Raw genomic sequence first — 17,127 nt, forward strand, 5'->3', positions numbered from 1 at the left:
TAGAAAACCATCTACAGAGAGCGATCAAATCTTATATACTCCACTCAGAGATATGAAACTCAAAAAAGGAGACTGAAAAGCCACCTTTAAAAGGAGTTCACCTTCCAGTCATTGCGATGTTTAAGAGTAGCCCGAGAGCTCATCTCGATGGGCTAAGGGTAACACGGGGCTGGGAGACCTATGTAGCCCTCGATAGGGTAGGAGCAGGGGGGGGGGGAGTTGGAATGGGAAGTTAGTTAGTGAGGGGAGGGACGCGCGCCAAAAGGCATGAGCGTGACAGGGCAGAAGGAGAGAGTGGGCGGCGCTGGAGGAGGTCTTGAAAAAGCCGGGACCTTGGAGGACTTGGCTTTTCACGGTCCTCCAGGGCGGCTTTCTCCCCACCCACCCGCCCTTTATTGGTGGCCTTGGTAGCTTGGGAGGCGGGCCTCCTGAGCTACTGGGTGCTGGGGCTCATCCAGCGATGAGCGGAGGGACGGCTGGGAGCCGTGCCTTGGGGTCTACTGACCTGGTTAAAGGGGCATGAGGTCATGCCACCCCTCATACTCTTGCTGTTCATGGCGGAGTCGGGGGCCATTTATTGATGATTACACCGGGTAGCTCGGGAGGAGCTGGCAGATCTTGTTATATGGAAGTTACTGTGTTATGGATGTTAATTTATGCAAATTTATTTAATTGCTGTTTTGATTAATAAATTGAGCTGCGGCTATATTCCAAATTTTGTGTGTGGACTCAGTTATTAGAACAAGGTAGGGGGTGGGTGTATGGGCGGTAATGGGAGCTATCCAGATCCCGCTGTTACAAAAGATCACTCTCTGAGACTTGATGGAAATATTGTATCAAATGTTTCAATAACTTAAAACTGTTTCAATAAATAGTGTCTTCAAAAATGCTTCAATTACTTCCAACAACCATAGTATGCATAGGATATATTGTCCAAAGATAAATGCATTAGAATGAAGGCACTTAACTTGATTATGGGGACTGGAAGGTGAACTCCTTTTAAAGGTGGCTTTTCAGCCTTCTTTTTTGAGTTTCATATCTCTGAGCGGAGTATATAAGATTTGATCGCTCTCTGTAGACAGTTTTCTAATTTTTTGGAGTCAGTTTTCTTGTGTATTTTGAATTATTTTTCTGATCTCCTATTCATTAACCAGTCCCTGGTTTTCTAAGGAAACACAGAAATATCATGCTAACAGAATACTGCAGTCCCCATTTATGCCTCTAGCAGGATATATATTTCAAATCTGATATATTCTAATGACAAAATAGAAATAAAATGATATTTTTTCTACCTTTTGTTGTCTCTGGTTTCTGCTTTCATCTTCTTTTCACTCTATTCCTTCCAGCATCTGCCCTGTCTCTTCAATCCAGCATCTGCCCGTTCCTTCCACTGTCTGCCCTCTCCCCCTTCCATATGTATCTGACTTCTTTCTATGCCCCTCTCCATTGTCCATCCAGCCTGTGCCTCCTCTCTCCTTTTTACATCATTCATTCCAGCTTCACTGCTTTCTTCTTTTTTTTATCTCTCCTACACCAGATCTAGCATCTTTATCCCTCTCTCATTTCTCTGCTGACCCCCTTTCCAGCATCAATCTTTCTCTACTTTCTCATTCCTCTCTCTCCCCTTTCCCTCATCTGATCTCTCCATTCCACCCTAACCCCCTTCCCCTCCTATAATCTCCCTGCCAGCTGTTTCCTTCCTATTTTTCTTTCTCCCTTCCCTCCTTCCTTTTTTCCTTCTCCCTTCCCTCCTCCCCCTATCCAACATAAAACTCTCTTCCCATCCCTTTCCCTTCTCCCCTCCCAGCAGCATCTCTCCTACCTCCCTCCAAGTTCAATAGCAGCTCTCCCTTTATCCAGCAGCTTCCCAGCATCCTACAGTGGCTTCCTCCCCTTCCAGCAGCTCTCAGTACTTGCCTGCAGGAAGTTGCCTGTGAATCACTGCCCTGGCAAGTAGGAGAGCTGCTGGGAGGGGAGACAGCCACTGTGAAGGCTCCCCAGGATCTTGCTCGCACATGCTCACCTTCTTCCTCCACCTCCACCTGTACCTGCAGCTCTCTCCGTTCCACTTGCACCTTCCCCGCGGCCCTCTTCAGCAACTCGGCAGGGGCGGTGATCAAGACAGGCTGCCGACGTCAGGACCTTCACTCTCTAAGTCCTGCCTATTTTGTTTCAACTTCCTGTTTCCGAACAGGCGAGACTCAGAGGGAAGGCCCCGATGTTGGCAGACTGTCTTGATCGCCCAAGGCTGGGAGGAACAGCAGTCGGCAAGAACCGCAGTCAGCCTGAACTTGAACTGCTGACTTGATCTCGCCGGCCTTGCGCGGACCGTCAGAAATTTCCTGTGGACCGGCACCGATCCGTGGACCGGCGGTTGAAGAACAGTGGGTTAAAGGATTGGGTTGCCGCTGAGCTGACCGCAGCAAGGGAATCTCCCTGCTGCGATCAGTTTAGCTTCTGCGGCAGGGAACCCATCCCGCCTCCTCACGTGTGAAGATGACTAGCAGTCCCTCCTGCCAGAACCCCCAAAGCCCCCCTCATGAATGTCAGCAGCAGCAATGTCCTATTCCTCCTGCCACCACTCCCCCCAGACAATCTCTCCCTGTATATTTTATGTTCCTCTAGTCTCCCTTTTTAGTTCATATTTCTGATTCAAATCCGTCCCTCATGCCCCCTCCATACTGCTTGTTTAGATACGAAAGCGACTCAGGGGAGCAGAGGCCAGCGATGAGCTGTATCTCCATGGCACTGACACCTCATCTACAACCTGAATCACTTCCATGCATTCCTCATCCCCTCCCTTCCTCCAAGCAGGTGCAGAAAAAAACTAAAGCTGATGTATATGTTTCCCACTTCTCACCTTCACCTGGCCATGGCTGTTCCAGTGCCATTCGTTTGTGATTGGTCCATTGTGCCCCAGCTGAAAAACTGCAGACGACCTCAGAGTTCCTAAGGTCGTTTGTGATTGGCCCATTGTGCTGCAGCTGAACCAATGAAAAAAAAATCAACAATTACCCTGTAGGAGATCTGGAACCATCACCCACCCAAAATAGCCCATTAGGGTTTGAAAAGAAGCCCAAAAACCCACCCAAGCCTTTTATTTCCCGCCATGGGTTTTAAAATGTAGCCCAATTGGGCGGGAGAACCACCCAACTGGCAACACTGCTTACTGGTGACATTTCTGTATCTGTTACTTACTTTCACTTATGGTTACTGTGTGGGAGATTTTCAGAAACACTTTTTAAAAAAGAAATCTTTATTCATTTTCAAACTTATAATAAGTGTGACAGTAAGTTAAAACATTTTAGCTTTAAATATATCACTTAATATTCAGCAATAATACAAATCATATAACCTTAACCTATAATCTTTCTAATCTATAACTATTGCTGTTTTCTCCCCATGGTCATTGTCAGGGCACTAGTGATAAAAGATGCCAAAATCTATCTATCTACCTTCAAACTTCTAGAGGGATAGATGCTGAATTGGGATTTTGGCACCTGTTATTATCAGTGCCTTGAGCCAGTGCCTCACTTGGTTCAGCAGGAGAGGAAGATGAGAGAGAGGAAGGAAGGTACCAGATCACAGGATGGGGGAGGGGAGACTTACCAGACTGTGGGGTTGGGGGAGTGCCAATGCAGATCCTTTTCTTTGAAAATCTAGCATCATGTAGCTTACTGTAACATAGCAAATGACGGCAGATAAAGTCCTGAACGGTCCATCCAGTCTGCCCATTAGTTCGGGTTCCTCTATCCCACATCCATCATTTTGCACTTGCTCACATTAAAGGTCATCTGCCATTTTGTTGCCCACTCTCACAGTCTCACAAGATCCTCTTGTAGTTTTTCACAGTCTTCTTGCGATTCAATAACAATTAAATTTGCCAATGAAAAAAGTTGTTCAATCTCACTAGTTATTCCCATCTCTAGATCATTGATCAATATATTTAAATTGTGAGCTTCTTCAGATGGTGTACCAGAACAACCCATGGCGTAGTAAAGGGGGGGGGGGGACAATCCACCCCGTGCGCCATCTTGGTGGGGGCACTGGCCCCTCTATGACCCCCTGCCGCACATGCACCTTCCCTTCCTTCCCTCATACCTACTTAGAGCCAGATGCATAAGCTCCAATACCACAGTAAAAAATACTGTGGTGGGAGCGAATTTTCTTTTACCAGTGATGCTCAGCACAATAGCATGCATATTATCTGCATGCTATTCGTGTAGAGAATCGTGGGTAAAAGGAGGGAGAAACTGTGTCTAGCCCTTGTTCCTCCTCCTGCCTGCCCTGTCAAAAAAGCAGCCCCTGCTCTCCCTGCCTATCAGTACAGCTGATTAAGGTAGGGGAATCCTCCATCATCTGAGCCGGCAGGACTCCCTAAAGCCGTCGCAGCTTTGGGGAAGTCCTGCCAGCTCAGATGATCAGGAATTTCCCTTCCCTGATCAGCTCAACCAGCAGGAAAGGGCTGCTTTTTTTTTTTTTTTAATGGGCATAGCTGTTGTGGGCACACACCTGCACCCATTAAAAAACCTTAAAGAAGTGGAGTGCGTGGGTTGGTGGGTGGGGGGATGGACATTGCTCTGTTTTGCCTGAAAGGTTTCTTTAGTCCCTGCGAAGAAACCACGCGGCGGACTCTTTTATTCTGAGTTTTGGTTTATGGATATGTGTTTCCAGAATGTTATCTTATTTCTCTTGACTTTCAAAATAAAAATATTTACAAATAAAATAAAAAAAATAAAGAATTCTCATGAGCCCCAAAGCAGGACTCCCTGATACCCCCTACCCCCTACCAAGCTCCTAGTCATCACGCACCCTGCCTGCTGATCCCCCCTGACCCTTCCCACCCCTCCCACCACTCCTGGTAGTCTAGTGTGCTGGGGAAGAGTTGGGTAAGACCCACCTCCCCAGCTCAAGGACCCTCCAACTCTGACACCGCCCTCTGTACCTTTTGTCAAAAATCAGGCAGAAAGGATTCCCACTCCCTCCTGCCTGAAGGGCTGCCTCTTCAAAATGGTGGTCTTTCCCCCTCCCAGGGCATCCTGGGGTGCACTGGGTGGGGCCTAAGGCTCTAACTGGCTCAGGCACCTAAGAGTCCTTCTTTGAGGAGGGGCCTTATGTGTCTGAGTCAATCAGAGCCTCAGGCCCCTCCCAGTGTATGTCGGTGATGAACAGGGAAGAGCCTATGGCCATGATTGGCTCAGCTACCTGAGCCAATTGGAACCTTAGGTCCCTCCCAGTACATCCCAAGATGCTTCAGGAGGGGGGATGGGTCATCATTTTGAAGATGTGGCCCTTCAAGGCAGGGGGAAGTGGGCATCCCTCATGCCTGATTTTGACAAAAGGTATATTAGTGGTGGCGGGGGTGAAGGATCCTAGAGCTGAGGTGGGTCTGACCACCCCTCAGCCCACTAGACTACCAGGATTTGGTTTTGGTGTGGTGGGAGTGGTTGAGGATATCAGTAGGGGGAGGGCTTGGTTTCTGGGGAGTGGGTATCAGGGGGTCCCAGTTTTGGGTCCCCTTACCAGCAGGGCTGCATTTTTTTTTTTAAATGCTATTATGCCTGTGTTGTGTGTGCACAACAGTTGCAGCACCAGAGCTGCCAGTAATTAGCAACTAGAAACGGGGGTCCCCTTTTGTACATCGTTAGGAAACCTCATTTAAATACTAATGAGCTCCTAGCGATGTACTTGCATACGGTTCTCAGTGGCACAGGGGGTTTGGGAAGGGGCTGGGGAGGGGACACCCACACTTTGGGAAGTGTGCCTCCACCCTGGCTACCCCCTATCCTCACTACGCCACTGAGAACAACTCTTCCATTTTTAAGCAGAAACTCTTCTAAATCTTTTTACCTATTGCACTTCATATTTTCAATTCCTTTTCTCTAAGAAGTACAATTTCTGCTCTGCATATTAGTCCTTTCTGGTTCTTGCTTTTAAAAAAAGAGTTCAATCTCTGAAGGCACTCTAAACATATGTACTTCATATGTGATCGCACTGATATTATCAAAACATTGCTATTTTCAAGTCTTGACTCAATGTGATAAGTTTTGGATTTTTTTTTTATCGTGGGTCAAGTTACATTTTAGTCTTAATCATTTTGGCAGCATTTTAATATCTTGAATCATGAGGTGTTTTCAAAGCTGAGAAAAGACATGACATGCTTCTCTTTCAACCCTTTATTCATATCAATTAGTAACATGCATCCTCGCTGATTGTGTTTTAGGTGTCTTTGTATATTGGAATACTAACCATGGAGCAGATAATAAAATAGATGGATATGTTTTCTTTGGGAAGGGAAACACCACAGGTTAGCTAAAGAGGCAATGTGTAAATTTAAAGGGGAGGGAGGACTGGGGATTCTTTCCCAACCTGAAAAGATAATATAGCAGCTCAATTTCAGGTGGTGGTGGAATAGCATTGGCAGGCTCAGCCTCATAAGCAATGGTTGGAAAATGGCTCACTTGGGATACTTGCGGTGGGTAGATCTGAATTTAGTGAGCAGTGACTAAAAACCAAGAATATCCCCCCCCCCCCCTCACCTTTTAGGGCAAAATGTTAAATATAAACTGAGGTTTTTTATTCAAGTGCCAGTTGGCTCCACATTCACCCACTCCTCCTCTTAGACCCCCATAGGCCTCTCGCTGGATCTGTCTTTAGCCTAGGTGGTCCAGTGGTGAGCCACGACAAGAGCACTAAACCCCCCTCCCCTTTTACAAAACCATGCAAGCAAGCCGGTCCGCTGAATGTTCTGTGCTTCTCTGACGCTCATAGGAACTCTATGAGCGTTGGAGCAGTGTAGAGCATTTAATAGACAGACTGGAGCTAAAAAAACACTTGTGTAGTTTTGTAAAAGGAGGGGTAAGTTATTTGCATGTGATAGTAATGAGGGCTGTACATGATTGAATTTTTTTCTTTTTGCTGGCTGTGTTTTGTTGCAAGTTGTACTTTTATTGATGTTCTTTCAATCAAAATACAAGGAAAAAAACACTGCTAGGTTTAAAATGTTTATTTGTAATGCCTTAGGCCCATAAAATTGCATAAAATCATCTTTCTGCTTTGAGCGGAGAGATGCAGGGAAGAAAATTAAAACAGCAGGGACAGGGATGAAAATGCCGGGACGGTGAGGAGACAGAGATGAATCTTTGTCCCCATGTCACTCTGATGGGAACCATAAAGCAGCCAGGTAGACAGGCAGCAGCTAAACAGAATAGTAATAGGACAGCAGCCCAAGAAAGCCACTGCCAGCAACAGTACAAGCAACAAAAACAATTAGCTGTTGGGAGGCAAACATGCAGCTGGACACATTTGCCCAACAGGGCAAGGCTAGCAAAGAGGTCATGGCTATTGCTATGGACAATTTATGTTAGTACACTCGCTCTGAAGTACACACTGGTCAGATGCTTTACATCTCCGCACATAATCCTTGTCGCAGACACAGCCCAGATTACACTTCTTGTTGCAGATTACCGTTTCATTCTTACAAGTCGTGGGGCAGCTCGAGGCACATGTATCATAATGCATGTTCGGTGGACAATCTGAGGGAGAGAAGAGCAAGTGAAAATGAAAGGGAATGCCAGAAATTAAAAACTGCTTTAAACAGGATTGATAATGAACCTGGAGAAAGTTAGAGCTTTAGCAGGACACCAGTGGAAGTTTCTTTACCTGATCTGAGGAAAGGGATATTAATTCTGGAAAGCTACTAAAGAAGGAGATGATTGTAGAAGGTTTGCATGTTTAAAAGGCACTATTGGCACACATATTTAAGTATCGTATTTTTCAGACTATAAGACGCACTTTTTCCACCCCCAAAAAGGGGGTGCGCCTTATGGACCGAATACACTGTACCCCCCACCCCGCCCCCTGCCCCCCCACCCGGTACCTTTTTTTAGTGTTGGACCAGTGCGGTCTCTGGGATGGCCATCTGTGTCTTTAGAAGAGCGACGCAGCCCGAAGCCACCCAAAACCTGAAGCCGCCCGCAGTCAGCCGAAGCCTGAACCTGTCCGCAGCCACATGAAGCCTGAAACCGCCCGCAGATGCCCGAAGTGCATTTCCTGCCTGGTCCTGTGCCGCTCTGTGATTGGTTGCAGTCAGTTACTGACTGCAGCCAAACACAGAGCGGCCCAGGACCAGGCAAGAAGCGAACAGGTCATGCTGCTGCGTCGCTCTTCTAAAGACACAGGTGGCTGTCCCGGGGACCACGCTGAACCAACACTAAAAAAAAGGTACGGGGGGGGCGCTGCTGAGCCCGCGGGAAATGGCAGCTTGAGGGAAGAGCTCCTGCACCAATCTTTAAAATCGCCATTCTGCTCGCTTAAAATCTTTCTCCCTGCATCTCCGAAGCTACACAGTGACTCAGCATAACATCGCTGCAAATTCTAACATCGCGTTGCTAACTCTACCCCGGGAAATTAAAGAGCATGTCGGACAAGAAGATAAGCAAGCGGCACAAGCCAGAGCCGCCATCGCCATCAAAAACGCCGTTACCGGACTCCCCTGCAGTCAGCAATCGTGAACTTCTGGAGGAAATAAAAGAATTGAAGAGCATGGTGTCTGACACGAAGTCAGACACTGAAGAAATCAATGAAAAGCTGAGCAACCTCACTACAGAATTTTCAGCGATCCAGACACGTGTTACCTCCCTGGAAAACAAAATGGAGGTGAACACCAATAATATAACTGAATTAAGAAAGCAAACTATCCGCATTACAGCCCTGGAACGTGAACTGGAAGACAGCAACAATCGCTCTCGTAGGAGCAATTTCAGAATTCTTGGATTATCTGAGGAAATTCCAGACCGCGACCTGATCAAGTATCTGACAACATGGATCCCTAAAATACTTGATATTACCTTTACACAGGAATTCGAGATAGAAAGGGCTCTCCGAGTACCTTCGCACCGCACCTCTTCGGACCGTTACCCTAGACCGGTGGTGGTGAAACTCCTCCGATACCAGCAGGTCATTGACATAATGCAGCGAGCAAAGATACGCGCTCCTCTAAAGCATGAGGGGGCTGCTATACTTTTCGTTCCTGATCTCAGCAAGACGACGGCATACAAACGTAAGCAGCTCCTCTCCTACCGACCCCAATTGAAGCAGCTCTCTGCCAGGTATGGGCTTCTGTATCCAGCCAGAATGAGAGTGACTCTTAATAACACCACGAAAGATTTCCTAAATCCTGAAGACCTGGCTGCCTTCATTGAACAACATTCACCAACTCCGATCCATCAGGTTTGAAGTGTGCTGTGCATCACTCTGCATGTGTCCCTTTCACTGATTGTTAGGTTTGTTAAGATTAAGTGTCTTTATTAACTGCTTGCTAGCAACTGGGACTCTGCCTGCTGAGCACGCTGTGTTAAAACTCATGTTTTTCTTGCACGGACTGATGCCTGCTCTATCTTCTTGTTTGAACATTGCTAGCATGCTGTTTTACTTAGCATGAATGCATGACACACATAATGATTCTGGCATATGCCTCCACTCTTTTATAAATTACACCACTGTATCTTCATATAGATGACAATCAATTGAACACATTTGATTCATTAATTGAATGTTCTGAAATGGAATGTACTCTCTCATGTGTGTTGCTTGCTCGTTGTTCATTCTTTCATTCTCTGACACCAGATTTTTGCTTCTGACCCATGTTGCTGATATCAAAGGTCTATCTCTGATGCTATTTCTTCTATATTACTGCGATGATTATAGATGCATTTCTCTTAGAGCAGAATAAGCTGTTATGAATTCGTTGCTATAGGTGCTTTCCCCTGCTATCTTTTCGCGGCTCCTTAGCTGTTTTTTCCTCTCCCCACAGGTTTCTCTAGTATTGTGATGTTTTCATCACAACCTCATTGTGTATTGTGTTGCAAGGTTTGCTATTTACATGTGAAAATGCATCATATATTGTCATTTTACTTTAACTCTGTCTATATACAAGGGCTATCTGTTGTTCTAGATTTTCACCGAACTCAGATTGCATTCCATAATACCATATATGCTTATGTCACTTAAGTTGCTATCTTTGAATGCCAAAGGTCTAAACAATAAGATCAAAACACGGAAAATAATGTCGTATGCCGAACAGCTTCACCCAGACATAATCATGCTTCAGGAAACTCATTTAGATGAATGTGCTTCTAAAAAAATACAATTACCTTGGACTTTGCCCCCTTATTTCTCTCCTGCAGTAGAAAAAAAAGGTGGTGTACTAATCCTCATAAAGAAACGACAGGGATTGGCTGTTCTCTCATCCGCCTCTGACCTCCATGGAAGATGGGTAAGGGTACGCATTACTTGTGGTGAGAATGATATTACTATATACAACATTTATGCTCCCAACGCAGATTCTCCGGAATTTTTTCATGAAATCACGACATCTGTTCTTGCACAACCCGGTGGTGCAACTATATTGGGAGGTGATTTCAATATGGTTTTGGACCCTTCCAAGGATCGCAAATCACAGGTCCGTTATAAAAAATCGAGAGCGTGGTTTGCGCTGCAACAAATGTGTGCCAACCTCAAGCTGTCTGACATTTGGAGACTTAAACAGCCTAGCCAAACCAAATACACCTTTTTCTCACACCCTCATCTTTCCTATTCACGAATAGATTATTTTCTCATTGGTCACTCTCTAATATCTGAAGTAACAGAATCTACTATTCACCCAATAACCGTCTCAGATCATGCGGCCATCACTATGACTTTCAACATCACGCTACCTTCAGTTACACAAAAGCTTTGGAGATTTAACTCGTCTCTATTACAAGACCCCAGCTTCCTTAAACATACTAGAACGTCTATAAGCGAATACTTCCATCTTAACCAGCCGGAACATACCTCTTGGATCTCTTGGTGGGATGCATTTAAGGCAACCATTAGAGGACATATCATTTCTTATGTGGCTCATAAACATAAAACTCAGAGAAACAACTTAAATCAAATGGATCTAGAAATTAAACGACTAGAAACTTTACACCAGCAAACTCCAACTGATATGAATCTTTTGATACAATTGGGTAAACAGAAATTTCAATACAACACTTTATTAAGTACATCTGCTGCTCATACGGTCTTTCAAAAATCCACATCATACTTTGCCGAAAATAATAAATGTGGTCATCTACTAGCTACCTATTTGAAAAACAGATCCGAAAAATCTGACATAGCTAGTATAATCTTGGATGATGCAACCATTTTAACTGATTCTGCTGATATTTCTCAAGCCTTCATGAGATATTATCGCACTTTATACACTTCTGAATTACCAGAACACTGTCCTGCTTCTTCCTTTTTGAATGACCTTCCACATCCTAAGCTAGACTCAGTTGACTCTGAAATACTGGATTCACCCATAACTATAGAAGAAATTTCAAGAACACTTGACATGATGGCTGTTGGCAAAGCTCCCGGTCCAGATGGTCTCACTGTAGAATTCTACAAAGAATTTCAGGACTTAATATTACCACAATACCTTAAATTCCTAAATCACCTAATCAATTCTGGTCATCCATCTGGCTCATTTACTGAGGCGAATATAATAGTTCTACCGAAACCTGGCAAAGATCCATCTCAAATTACCAATTACCGACCCCTTTCTTTAATAAATGTAGACGCCAAACTCTATGCTAAACTTCTTGCTAGTAGACTCCAATCAGTCGTTGCTAAACTCATAGATCCTGATCAATGTGGATTCATTAATGGCCGACATTCCTCTAATAACACACATACTTTCTCAACTATAATTTCTTCCATACCCAACATATATTCTTCTACAGATCAGCAACTGTTAGCTGTGGGTCTTGATGCTGAGAAGGCCTTCGATAGGGTTAAATGGTCTTTTCTTTTTAATGTTATGCAATGGTTTGGTTTTTCTTTAGCCTTCATTCAAAAAGTCAGATTATTATATACATCTCCTTCCACTAAGACTTTCATAAATGGTAAATTATCATCCGCATTTAGCCCTAGTAGAGGTACAAGACAAGGTTGTCCTCTTTCTCCACTCTTATTTGATCTTGCCCTTGAACCTTTACTAATTACTATCCAAAACAATTCTCATATCCATAAGTTGAATTTCATGCTTGGTGGAATTCTATTTGTCTAATTGGAAAATATGAAAAGGTATTGGCGGAAAAAAACAACCGAATACAGATTTATACTCTCATTTGGTCACCCCTTATTCATTATTGTGAAACAGTCATTTAAATATATAATTTTCAACCTTTGGCATAACTTTCTGAATTATTATTGTTATTACATCAAATTGCCTTTGTATAACATACTGTGATTCATTTTTATATATATGCATCCAATATCCTGTTTTGTCTATATTACTGCACAATGAGATTTTCTCTGTTATTACTGTTCCATATATTTGTATACTTATTAAAACCAATAAAATATTTTGAACACAAAAAAAAAAAAAAGGTACAAGGGAGCTTCTGGCATTTTGGGCGGTCGCGGGTGATTTCAGGCTTTGGGTGGCTGTGGGCGGCTGTGGGTGGCTTAGGACTTCTGGTAGCTTCTGGCAGCTGTGGGCAGCTTTGGGCGGCAGGCAGCGGGCTTCCCAGCACCAGATGCACCAGACCACCAAATGCACCAGACCACCAGAGGCACCTACATTTAGAGGAGTAAAAACCAAGAAGAAAATTTTTTTTCTTGGTTCTTCCTCCTCTACAGGTGTATCTTATGGTCCAGTGCATCTAATGGTCCGAAAAATACGGTGATAATGTTAGAAAATGTGCTACTTATATATGTGTACAACATGAACACACAGATTTTAAGGGTTGTATATTTTCAATTTCTCAAGAGAATATGCTTAAACAAACCTCAACAACAAAAATCACTATTGGTGTTTATAGCTGCCCTGGGGCATCCATAGCTATCAACTGCTCATTTGGACCTGGGATATGGAAGAGTTGTTATGTTCGTCTGTCCATTGTTCAAAACCACCTCAAAATAGTGGCAAGGGGGGAAAACATGCATAATCCCTGGCCTCTTATGGTATCTTATGGCTGGTTAAGTGCACAGGAGACAGGCCAGAAGAACATTATAAGGTAAAAAGAGGTTGAATAGGACAAATAGAAATTCCCCCTTTACTAATATATTCAGGATTCGAGCTATAGGATGTATAGAGGTAGTCAGCTGCTTAGAGAAATTTTCTGCCAACTCTCACAAAACTACTAACCAGAGAGAGACAAGCTGCTTCTCCCTATTCCAAACTACTCCCTTCCCCTTCTCACTCCAATTGTTATCTGTCTCTCTCTACACCAGGGGTGTCAAACTCATTTTCATAAGGGGCATAAATCAAAAACATAGGCTAAGTCGGGGGCTGAATTTTTAATTAAGATACTTAGGGGTCCTTTTATTAAGGTACGCTAACTGATTTAGCACGCGTTAAATGTGCACCTTAATAAAAGGACCCCTTAGTCTTAGTAGTAGAAGTATAGGGTTACAACCTGGTCATTATTCAAATCATGTTTCCCTTCCCTCCCTCTTTCTTTCATGCTGTCTTCCTTTTGTTACACTTAGTGATGTCACATCCTGCTCTTGCTCCTGTTCCTCCTCCAGCTCACCATACCTAGACATAGTAACTGCAACAACTGTAAAGCTCTGTTGACTTATCTGTCCTCCTATTCCTGTCTCTCTCCAACTCATCACTCTCCAAACAGCTCAGCCATTTGTCCTCTCCTTTCTTCTTCCCCCTCCCTCATTCAATTCTCCTCTATCCAGATCACTACCACTGTCTTCATGGAGAGAGCCCCCAGGAAAGAGACTTGGGAGTACTTGATGACAAGTCAATGAAACCGTCCGCGGCAGTGAAAAGGGCAAACAGAATGCTAGGAATGATTAAGAAGGGGATCACAAACAGATCTGAGAAGGTTATCATGCTGCTGTACCGGGCCATGGTATGCCCCCACCTGGAGTACTGCGCCAAACACTAGTCGCCGTACATGAAAAAGAACATAGTACTACTTGAAAGGGTCTCGAAAGCTGAAAAGAAAACTGGTTAAGGGTCTGGTGGAGTTGGCGTACAATGGGAGGCTGAGAAACTGGGCATCTTCTCCCTTGAAATGAGAAGACTGAGAGGGGACATGATCGAAACATTCAAGATATTGAAGGGAATTGACTTAGTAGAGAAAGAGAGATTGTTTACCCTATCCAAAGTGAAGAGAATGAGAGGGCACTTGCTAAAGTTAGAAGGGAAAAGATTCCGTACAAATGTAAGAAAGTTCTTCTTCACCCAGAGAGTGGTAGATATCTGGAACGCCCTTCCGGAGGCTGTTATAGGGGATAGCACCCTTCAGGGATTCAAGAAATAAGGAATAAGTTGCTACTGCAGGGGTCAGGATTTGAGCTGCCTGGGGCAATCCGGCCCCATTTCTATACTGGCTGGCCTGCCGGACAGGCGGGCTTGGCACCCGTCTGTCCGGCCAACATTTTGTGAGGTACGGGGAAGATGGGTGTGGTGGTGGGGTCGGCGGAGGGGTTGTGGGTTTGCGGGGGGCCATCGGTTTTTAGGGGGGGCGGTCGTTGGAGAGGGGGGTTGTGTCGAGGGCAAGAGGGCCTGGGATCCCTCCTGCCAGTATTTTAGTGGGGGGTGGGGGTTAGAGGTGGTCGCAGGCCAGGAGGGCTTGGGCTCCCTCCTGGGAAGATCCTGTCGGAGAGTTCCGGTATGCCCGGGGCAGGAGGGCTTGGGCTCCCTCCTGCCCCGATCCTGTCAGGGAGTTCAGGGGTACCTGGGGCAGAAGGGCTTGGGCTCCCTCCTGCCCCAATAGTGTTGGGAGGTCAGGGTGCCGCGGGGCAAGAGGGCTTGGGATCCCTCTTGCACCTATGTCATCAGGGGGGGAAGGGTGGATCACGGCAGGGAAGATGAGTCATCTCTCCTGCTGCGATCATTGTTGTAGGTTGTAGGCAGGTTGCTGGGGCTGTATAAGTGCCTGAAGGGACACATATATGCTTTGTAAGTTTCTATCTCTGTTTGTAACACAGACACTGTTTGTTTTCATTCTGCTGACATGATACAAGGTCATTTTATCTTATGTATTTATTATCCTGTTTTGAAGCTAGCTGCTTCCACAGCTGTGTATTTTGGCTGAGAGATTTAGATAAGAAACTTTTGCTAAGAAAGCAACTTTAGAGCACAGTGTCATATGCTATAGTTGTGCTCTCCCCCCCCCCCCCCCCACCTTTCCTTGTGCTTCTTACCTTTTTTTTTTTTAGCTTTTATGTATGCTGTTACCAAATATGGCTTGTACTCACGTCACATGCTGGCAAAACTGACCTATGTAAAATACTATAAAAATGGATGCAGGACTAATAATAAACTGGATATGTTTCTGGAAATAATGGGCGTCTGTTGTTTCTAAGAGATTATCCCCAGATGCATTTGACTTACAAACGACAGAGCATGTGAGGCAGTAATTGGGACCAAATCCTTTTCTGCGCCGACTAGGCAACCTGCCTAAAGTTTTGGTTATACCTGCTGCACAGCTAGGTCTAGGTCGGCCCACCTCCCACCCACTGCCCGCACTTTCCCCTCCTCTAAAAACACCTCTTTTCTCTCTGCGTTTAGAGTCAGGGGAAAGGCCTAAGCTGGTTTTAGATACGTCTAAAATCAGCTTTGATTATGGGTACTTGGAAGAACAGGCTTTTTGATCGTCCAAGTAGCCATTTAGGCCACTTTTTAGACTTTTTTTTATTATTATGAGCCCCCTAGTGTGTTTTTTGGGCCCAAAATTGATATGACAGTGTCTTATTTTCCGGGAAAAACAGTATAACTTCTGTACCACACAAAATTTCTGCAGACTACTTCCTCCTTTCCTGTGACTACTAGAGCTGCCTTCTGATGCACCATACTCACTTCTCATTGGCTAGGTTTTTTTTATAGTCTCTGTGACTAGAACTGTCTTCCAGGGTTCCACCCCTACTGCCTTTGCTGGATCCTACTTACACTCTTGGCTATTTTCAATGGACAAAAGTAGAGCAGCTACTCACTCATGGGGAGGAGGGAATAAGTGAATAGAGGTTTTAAACTCAGAAAAAATGTCCAGACATATTACCTATCCTTCTACTTTCTAGACATTAAAGTTCTCCTGACTTCTGGAAAGAACAAAGGAGCTGGTAATGCTGTCACCGCTGGTGATCTAAATCAAGTTTGGATAGTGAGCAGCAGGAAGAGTGAGAGATACTCAGACCGGGGTGGGGGTGCAGGGAGAAGAAGATGATGGCGGGTCCTGCAGGTGAGATACAGATACAGAACCCACAGAGGGTGGAGTGTTGGGAATAGGAGAGAGAGGATTGATTGCTTGTTGGATTCCTAGGAAGATGCAGTAGGAACAAGGGAGGAAAGGCAAAGAAGCTGAACATTAGAGAGGGGACAGAAAGAAGGGAAGTACACAAATAAACTCTTTGCAAATACAGGACCATTTGAGAAATGAAACAAGGAATAACTTTATAATATAATAGAACAGAATGAATTACTAATGTATTTTTGACTAACAAATGAATGATGTTAATTATTGCAGTGTAATAGTAATAGAATCAGTAAGGGGAAACCTGTATCAATGTAGTATGCATACAATGTGTGTGTTTTAGAAATATGAAGAGACAATAAGGGAGGGGAGAGGCATTCTTGGGATCGTTTCTGAAACTGTGAACACATGAATGCCTCCAGTAACTGCAGAACCTGATGTCTCAGCAGTATCAAATAAGGGCTTTGTTCAAGTAACAAGTCGAAGGACGCAGCATGTAGCATGAAGGATGAGCTTGTGCTGGGAGGGTTAGATAAGAACCATATATGGGAAATTATAAATAGGGTTGGAGGTCTGAGAAATAAGAGAAATAAACAGGGGCAGGGAAAACGGAATTATAGAGGGAAAAATTTGATAGGTTGTTAACTGCTGCTTCTCTAACCAATGAGCTGGTAGGCAGGAGGGACTAAGAAATATATGAACCAACTATATAATGAATGATTGCCTACTTGGCAATTTTTGCATTAGAACCCTGTCTTGCAAGAGGGAAAAATAAATTATTTCTGCTTTACTATAAGACTTTCTGGAGTATCCTTGTGAGCTGTTTCTTGTTTCTCACAGTTAGATAAGATACAGAACCTATAGAAAGTGGAGAGAT

At 44.5% G+C, this 17,127-nt stretch overlaps 1 protein-coding gene across 3 annotated transcripts in view; it reads right to left on the reverse strand.

Moving 5' to 3' along the window:
- Positions 1–6,991: 6,991 nt before the first annotated feature.
- Positions 6,992–17,127, reverse strand: part of LOC117361562 (chymotrypsin inhibitor-like) — a 40,765-nt gene continuing 30,629 nt past the window's right edge. For all 3 annotated transcript variants that reach the window (XM_033947079.1, XM_033947078.1, XM_033947077.1), the window contains one exon: positions 6,992–7,535. In XM_033947079.1, coding sequence (XP_033802970.1) covers positions 7,511–7,535 — 25 coding nt within the window. In that variant the 3' untranslated portion in view covers positions 6,992–7,510. The remainder of the gene's footprint in view (positions 7,536–17,127) is intronic.

Source organism: Geotrypetes seraphini, chromosome 5 (assembly GCF_902459505.1).
Source record: "Geotrypetes seraphini chromosome 5, aGeoSer1.1, whole genome shotgun sequence".
NCBI classification, from domain to species: domain Eukaryota; kingdom Metazoa; phylum Chordata; class Amphibia; order Gymnophiona; family Dermophiidae; genus Geotrypetes; species Geotrypetes seraphini.